Genomic DNA, 8,479 nt, shown 5'->3' with positions numbered 1-8,479 from the left:
TTATTATAAAAAATAAAACCAATGAGAAGGGTAAAATCGAAATGATGAAATCTGAATAAATAATGTATTAAATGAAAATATAGGTGTCAATAATACAAAGAAGGGACACTGAGGGACATACAAAATGGGGACAGCAGATCCTCTAGGTTGGAGGTGTGGGTTCTTCATATGTGCTACGTTAGCAATTGAATAAAATATTTGATAGAAACTAACGACAATATCATTAGAGCATCTCTAAGGGAGATGTTAAATACCAAATATCAAATTTAAATTTGATAGTGGATGTGGCAATTTGACATCTTACATAGCTTTACACTCCACTCGATATGTCAAATTAAATTATTATTTTATTACATTTTAGTGTTGATTTATTTTTAATTAAAAAGAAAAGAAAAAAAAATATTCATTTGACATCTTGCTTTTGGGATGTCAAAAATAACATCTCAACTTCCAGCCTTCATTTCACATCAGCTTTGACACATCAATTGGAGTGATGTAAAATGTTATTTCTAGCTATTAAATGTCTATGTGACACTTTTGATATATCAATTAGAGATACTCATAGTATAAAAAAAAAACATTAAAAAGAAAAAGATAATAATTTCACAAATATCAGTCACCATTCACCATTTGCGATAAAAAGCAAATACATAATAATTATTTTGAAGCACTAATTAAATTTTGAGACCTTTCGAACAACGGGTCCTTTTCGTTTGAGGCATGAGCCGGAATACGAAAGGAACTTACTGAGTATAAAGTTGAAAACTTGTTGCTCTGGGGAACCCCAAATACGGAATACCAAGAGAGTGAAGCTAGCAGAAGGAGATGGCGCAAGGAGGTGGAGCAAAGCAGGTGAAATTGGAACGAGAGAGCGAACTTAGAATCGAAGTGGGCAACGACGCGCCTCTCAAGCTTCGGCTGCTCAATGGCACAGCCGAGATCTTTGGCACCGAGCTCCCCCCTGAAATCTGGCTCACCTTCCCACCCAGGCTCAAGTTTGCTGTAACATTCTTCCTTCTTCTTCATCTTTCCTTTTGTTTTCATTTGAAATTTACGTTACGAAAGTTCATGTCTTTAATTGCATTCTGTTATGGGTTTTGATTGTTAAAGGTTTTTACTTGGTATGGAGCAACAATTGAGATGGACGGCAGTACGGAAACCGATTACACCGCTGATGAGGTAATTTCATAGGCTTTTGCTTTTTAGTTTTTGCTCCCCAATATATCTGTCACAAATAAAGAATGTGAATGAGAGAATGATGGTGTTTCCAATCTTTAATTTTTCAGACCCCAAACATCAGTTATGTAAATGTGCATGCCGTACTGGAAGAACGGAGAAACCGTGCTAAAGCCTCGCCGCCTGAAGACTCCAATTCTTCTCAGCCTCAGGTACCTACATGTTCCTCATTTGTATTTGTGCCCCAACCAGTGTCATTCTTTAGTGAACTTGAGTATTGGTATTTGAAAGTTCAGTGTTTGACACCTCAAGTTTTCTATGAATAATCGGAATGAACTCAATGCATAAAGTGTATAGACAATATAGAAATGCAAGACAATTTAATTAAAAAAATGTCTTTTGGTGTATGTTACGAAGGATTGTTGTAACCCTTGGTATGTGCATATGTGTTTGTGGCTTATAAGCTTCTTTGTGATCAGGGCCCGAGGGTGATTGTTGTGGGACCTACAGATTCTGGGAAAAGTACCTTGTCCAAAATGCTTCTTAGTTGGGCAGCTAAGCAGGGATGGAAGCCTACTTTTGTCGACTTGGATATTGGACAAGGAGCTATAACAATTCCCGGATGCATTGCCGCTACTCCTATTGAAATGCCTATTGATCCGGTTGAAGGAATTCCTCTTGAAATTCCCCTTGTTTATTTCTATGGGCACACAACTCCTAGGTAATCTTTTTGTATGGTTATTTCTTGGCCTATGTTTTGATATCTCGTATTGATACCTAGAATACATAAGAAAAAATCTTCCATTGCCAATTTCTTTCACTCTAACTAAATAGTGAATCTGTTCGTCAATGTTTTTACTTATTACATCCTTAGACATCCGTTGTTTTTCCAGTAACAATGTAGATTTATACAAAGTACTTGTGAAGGAGCTTGCTCAAGTGATAGAGAGACAATTTTCTGCTAATGCTGAATCTCGAGCTGCTGGAATGGTGATCAACACTATGGGATGGATAGAAGGTCAAGGCTATGAGGTAATTTATAGGCTGCTTACACTACAGGATGACTGTTGATTTAATCTAGAAACGCTTGTATAAATCTCCTGTATATGAAATCTGTGTTTGATAGTCTCTTCTTTTCTATCTTCCTTGCAGTTGCTTCTTCATGCAATTGATACATTCGATGCCAATGTTGTCTTAGTTTTGGGACAGGTAGATCCCTCATGTTCGAGTTTCTTTTCTATTCCTGATTACATCTTAGTGAATTCTGCGAGCTTTTCTGCTTTTTTTCCCCTCCCTCTTTGTTTTTGTTGGTTGACTCTATCAATTCCATATCCAGGTTTACTTTTAATACATCGTTGTTCCTAAAACATTTATAGCTTTAACAAAATGGTTTTATATGTTGGCTTCCATGACAGTACACATGTTTCTTTTAAATTCTATGCAGGAAAAGCTTTGCAGCATGCTCAGAGATGTACTAAAGAACAAGCCCGGTGTGGACGTTGTTAAACTTCAAAGATCAGGGGGTGTTGTATCCAGGAATGCGAAATTCCGTCAAAAATCCAGGAGTCATAGGATAAGGGTAAATATCATCTTTTATGTAACCAAGTTCCAGAAAGATAGGATAAGGGTGAATAGCATCTTTTATGCAACCAAGTTTCAGAAATATGTTGCCATTGTGTTATTTTCTCTTCCTCATGAGAAGGCTCATGTGTGCTGATATTTCTAACAGGAATATTTTTATGGCCTTGCAAATGATCTGAGCCCGCATTCTAATATAGCAAATTTCAGTGATTTATCTGTCTTTCGAATTGGTGGTGGGCCACAGGCCCCACGTTCAGCTTTGCCAATTGGTGCAGAGCCTGCCGCAGATCCTACAAGATTGGTGCCTGTGAATATTAACAGGGATTTGCTCCAGACGGTTCTTGCTGTTTCATTCGCCAAGGATCCTGATCAAATTATTTCTAGGTAATTCATAGAAATCCATCTGATGAAAATTTGATAATGATTGAGTAAAGTATAACATTGATCAGTTTTGTTCCGTATTATTTGAACTTTACATAGGATAGTAGACGTTTTTACCCCCCTAACTGTTACAAGTATGAAAAATTATTTGCTAAAAAAAAAAAGAAAAAAGATTATGGTACTTCCTTCTTGCAGGTGAGACAAGGAATTCAATGTTCGTTCTTCAGTTGAGGGATGTGAATTTGACCATGACATGTTATATTACAGAGTATAACCATAGAGTCTTTTAAGTATTTAGCACTGAGCATTTTTTCTTTTTTTGCAGTAATGTTGCTGGGTTTATTTATATCACAGACATTGATCTTCACAGGTTTGAATTCTGAGCTACAATAACAACTTTGCTAGAAGCACCTTTTGTATTCCGGTTTTGTGTGAGCTAACCAAGTATATGACATTACAGGAAGACAATTACATATCTTGCACCATCTGCGGGCGATCTTCCAAGCAAATATTTGATTGCAGGAAACTTGCCATGGCTTGAAACATGAAGTTGATGATTGAAACCCCAAAATAGTTTGTTCAGGTTGACTATGACTTGTATTGTATGGCTTGCTGGTGAAATGTAGATTACTGATTTATGTAAGAAGAGTGTAAGACGTGAACTACCTAGCAAGGTAAAGTTAGTTGATGAAACAAAAAAAAAGGTCTGATGAGCATGTTCTAGTGTTAATGATGTACTCATCTTTCATGCCGTTCGCACAAAGTAATGGAATTTGTGAAATTTCAATGCAAACTGCGTGCTTCTTGCCATTATTAATCAGAATTGTTCATAAATATGTAGGACATTGAATACCGAAAATTCTCAAATTGCAATCTTTTTTGGACAAAAAATGAAAATTCTCTTGAACAATTACAAGAATTAGTGCTGTATGTGGTGTGGTATGAAGGATGCAGGTGCAAATTTGTGGGAATTGAGGGGAAAAATGAAGGAGTTGAGAACTTGAGATATTTTATGCAAGGAGATGACTAGTAGTTGCAGATTGAAGATGAGATCAATGTAGAAAACTAATTAAAAGATACTAATAAGATAGTAATATAGGATAGTAGTTGATGATTTAATTAATTCTCCATTTATTTATTTATTATTGAAGTTGTTTAAAGATGATTGGATAGACATTTGATTTGATATCCATTCAGGGACAAAATTAATTTCTTAATAATCGTCTGTTAAGATAATATTAAATTAGACAACTTGTTATGTAATGTAAACTACAATTCAACAATATTTATAAGAACAAAACTTGAAATAAACAAATAAATTCTGAACCTGTATGACTCTAATTGCATTATTGCATAAAATGTGCAGTGCTTGTCCGATTTGCCAAGATGTTCATCAAATCGTTCATAATTCCCAAACGACAAAAAAAGAAAAAAGAAAAAAGAAGGAGATTGTAAAAGTAGAAAGCTGATAATAAGTTAGCAAAATTCTCAAGTACCATAGTTTTGATTTGATGTTCGGAATATGCCAAAGTTACTGTTCTAGAGCAGTGTGAGGTTTTCTCCTTTCTCTCTCATGCCCGACCTGCCCGCCTGCTCTGTTTCAAACCGCCCGACCTGCCCCATTAGCGAAAAACTTTCCCTCTTTCTTAAGCAGCCTCTCTTTCTACGCCTTCTGTCCCCCCCGGCTCTCTCTCTGTCACTCTCTTGACCTTTTTGACCAACTGGGTGTGCTTCAATTTCAGTTATTGAACACAGAACTGTTCGATCCTTGTTCACAAGTCGCATTTTTGTGAACCTTCAGAGTTTTTCAAGTGTTTTTGGTGGGTTTTGGTTTGTGACAGGTGAGTTGGAATGGGTTCTCTGTGTTATGCGAAAATTTCTGGTCTTTGAGCCATGAGAATCTGAATCTAAAAGAGCTTAAGAAGAAGATGGGTTTGGTCCTTAATGATAGCAAGGTGAAGACTTGGGATGGGAGCAAATCAAAGGGAAAGAAGAAGAAAGATGAGGCAGTGGAGGAAACTGGATGTTGGGTTAAGTTCAGTTTTGGGACTTGCATGCCTTCAAGATCCAAAGTTGATAGCGCCATGACTGGAACTACTATTTCTTTTGGTAATTCGTTATTATCCTTTTTCTTTTTTGGCAAGTTTTTGTCAAGCAACATTAATTTCGAGATGGGGATTGGTTTTTTTTGGTTTTTTTGTTTTTTGTTTTGGGGTGATAAATCAGCTAAAATAAGTAAGAGGCTCTTCAATTTTGTTAAGGGAAGGTTTTATGTTATCAAAGCTAAATCCTTTTCAAATCGTTTCATTCTAAAACTGTATGATTTTATATAGGTGATGAATTTCGTGTAAATTATCAGAAGCTGAACTGTTTCATGGGCATTTAGTTAGTATTGGAACGAAAAAGTCTTCACGAGACAGAACTGATTTAGGCAGGCCGGATGTATATTTATTTGGTCAACCAAATTTGATGCATTGATCATTTACTGTTTTTGCATGTTGACTTTATTAGAACATATGGTTGATTGAATAGCAATTTAGTTATACACTCGCATCGCTAGTGTCTGGCATTCATTAGGAAATTCCCAACTAACAGGGGAAGACAAATACCAACATCGTTCATTCAAGTGCATACTGCTTGTATGCATCATTCACTGATTCACTTATGTGTGTTGGATTGGACCTTGTGTAAATCAGCGGAAACTAAATCTTCGAATGAGAAAAGTAGAGACCGAGAACTTACTCGTGGAGGATCCTCTACAACTACTAGTAATGGTGGAAGTACTTCATCCACACCCTATTTCAGTGAGGAACTGAAGGTTGCTTCTCAGCTCCGAAAATTCACATTTAATGAACTTAAGCAAGCCACTAGAAACTTCAGACCTGAGAGTCTTCTTGGTGAGGGTGGATTTGGCTGTGTGTTCAAAGGTTGGGTCGAGGAAAATGGAACTGCTCCTGTGAAACCCGGTACTGGGCTTACGGTTGCAGTTAAGACTCTCAACCATGATGGACTTCAGGGTCACAAAGAATGGCTTGTATGACTTCTGCATTCCTTCTTTCTACTATATTCTACTTCCAACTTTATGTTTGTAGTTAGTTCTTAAAGAAACTCGTAGATTACATGCTAGTCTCCTTTGCTGTTCAATTTGTAACACAATCGTTCATTTCTTTGTATTTCAGGCTGAAATTTATTTTCTTGGTGATCTCATCCATCCTAATTTGGTAAAGTTAATTGGTTACTCCATCGAAGATGACCAAAGGTTGTTGGTTTACGAGTTTCTGCCAAGGGGAAGTTTGGAAAACCACCTCTTCAGAAGTAAGCAACTGGTCCTTCCACATTCTTTAATTTGACTGCATGTATATTGAAATTTGAAACTACCTCTTGCAAGCACGTACTAACACAGTGAAATGCATTTGGTACAGTTAGCTGTTGAATTTGCTCTGTCATGTATTGTTAGTGTTTCTTAATGTTGTTTTTGGTAACTACCAGGATCCCTGCCTCTTCCATGGTCTATTAGAATGAAAATTGCACTCGGTGCTGCAAAGGGTCTGGCCTTTCTTCATGAAGAAGTTCAAAGACCAGTCATATACCGTGACTTTAAAACATCTAATATTCTTTTAGATGCGGTAAGTGACTATAACTGAGCAACTACTTCCTTTTCTTTCTCCATTCCTATTCCATTCTGAAAATGGAAAATGTTAATTTAGGATTACAATGCCAAGCTTTCGGATTTTGGACTTGCGAAAGATGGTCCTGAGGGTGATAAAACTCATGTGTCCACACGAGTTATGGGAACCTATGGTTATGCAGCCCCAGAGTATGTGATGACTGGTGAGTTTGGCATTCAATACTTTTGGTAACTCTACTTTTACCACAACTATGTGAACTACCAGCTAGTGGTGGTGATAGACAAAATATGTTTGTTTGAGCTCTTTTTTCTTTCAACTGTCAAACAACTTGGACAAGTGAGTGCCAAACTGTGACTCCTCCCTTTTTGAACCCATTTAAAATGAACATAGAAGGCTTAGTTTTATAATTCTATTTCTTTTGGTGGAGAAAGTCTTATAAATTGCAACTCCATTAGATATGCAAAAAGATAGGTTAAGATGTCAGTACTTGATGTTTTATTTAGGTTAAGATGTCAGTACTTGGTGTTTTATCCGGCTTTTGCTTCTGATGAATGATCACATACTTAGGCCATCTGCTTTTCTAATTTTATTATGTTCTTGTAGTTATTATATACTTAGTGATGAGCATTGGCCAAAAGGAGCATATGCTTAATCACGAGCTGGAATTACTTAATTCTAACATGGCCTTTTGATTTAGGACATCTGACATCGAAGAGTGATGTCTATAGTTTTGGAGTTGTCCTACTCGAAATGCTAAATGGCAGAAGATCCATGGATAAAAATAGACCCAATGGGGAGCACAATCTTGTGGAATGGGCGAGACAACTTTTTGGAGACAAGAGGAGGTTATTCCAGTTAATTGACCCCCGGCTTGAAGGTCATTTTTCGATCAAAGGTGCACAAAAAGCTATCCAGCTGGCCGCCCACTGCCTCAGCCGTGACCCAAAAGCTAGACCAATGATGAGTGAAGTTGTTGAAGCCCTAAAGCCTCTACCAAACCTCAAGGATATGGCCAGTTCTTCCTATCACTTCCAAACCATGCAAGCAGCTCGTTCCAGGTCCACCTCAAATGCTAAGAATGGCATTAGAACGCAGGCAGTATTTGTACCAAGGAACGGACACCCCATAAGGAGCTTGTCAAGTCCAAATGGTCCTCCTGCTTCCCCATATTATCCTCACAAATCACCTAAACCTAACTCCAAAGAATGATGATGTCGATTTATCTGTATGCTTATTATCTTAGACACAACTCTCATATTGTACCATCTTCAGATTGTTCTTTCAATTATAGCACGAAAGAATCATTTCATTCTCCTTCTTGAAGAGTTATATTGCTGTCTCTGCCCCCATCTCACTGTTCCTGTAAAATGATAGAGCAAACGTTCTTTTGCATGTATGCTCAGGCTTGGTAATTTATCCTCCAAAGTTTGTCAAAACCTTAAACTTGGGTAGATAATATTTGCCATTGTCTCTAGTTGTATGTGAAATTGGGTGAGGGGTGTAAATTTAATGAGGCCCCATTTACCTACTGATGCTAATCGACAGAGTTTTCCATATATTGCAACTTCTTATGTCGCTTTAATCAACTTGTGGCAAAATGTAATGTGGAGAAAGACACATGGTGCATGCAGACCTTCTTTCTAATTTTAGCAAAGAAAGGTTTTCTCACATACACTAATTTGAATAAAGAGAGGTGTTATGGGAGTTCGAAT

At 37.2% G+C, this 8,479-nt stretch overlaps 2 protein-coding genes across 2 annotated transcripts; both read left to right on the top strand.

Annotated features, from left to right (window-relative positions):
* LOC18784353 (protein CLP1 homolog) lies at nucleotides 702–3,931 on the top strand. The gene is made up of 10 exons (XM_007215359.2): nucleotides 702–1,002; nucleotides 1,111–1,179; nucleotides 1,287–1,388; nucleotides 1,656–1,897; nucleotides 2,070–2,208; nucleotides 2,329–2,385; nucleotides 2,621–2,755; nucleotides 2,906–3,141; nucleotides 3,464–3,508; nucleotides 3,599–3,931. Exons 1-10 carry the CDS (start codon nucleotides 826–828, stop codon nucleotides 3,684–3,686), a joined length of 1,290 nt encoding a protein of 429 aa, XP_007215421.1. The 5' UTR covers nucleotides 702–825; the 3' UTR covers nucleotides 3,687–3,931.
* LOC18783026 (probable serine/threonine-protein kinase PIX7) lies at nucleotides 4,409–8,116 on the top strand. Its single transcript, XM_007217660.2, has 6 exons — nucleotides 4,409–5,247; nucleotides 5,835–6,172; nucleotides 6,318–6,453; nucleotides 6,628–6,764; nucleotides 6,846–6,969; nucleotides 7,465–8,116. Exons 1-6 carry the CDS (start codon nucleotides 5,067–5,069, stop codon nucleotides 7,974–7,976), a joined length of 1,428 nt encoding a protein of 475 aa, XP_007217722.1. The 5' UTR covers nucleotides 4,409–5,066; the 3' UTR covers nucleotides 7,977–8,116.

The sequence above is a fragment of the Prunus persica genome, chromosome G3, assembly GCF_000346465.2.
Source record: "Prunus persica cultivar Lovell chromosome G3, Prunus_persica_NCBIv2, whole genome shotgun sequence".
Lineage (NCBI taxonomy): Eukaryota > Viridiplantae > Streptophyta > Magnoliopsida > Rosales > Rosaceae > Prunus > Prunus persica.
Note: the sequence above shows the minus strand (reverse complement) of the source record. Positions and strands in the feature narration are given on the sequence as shown.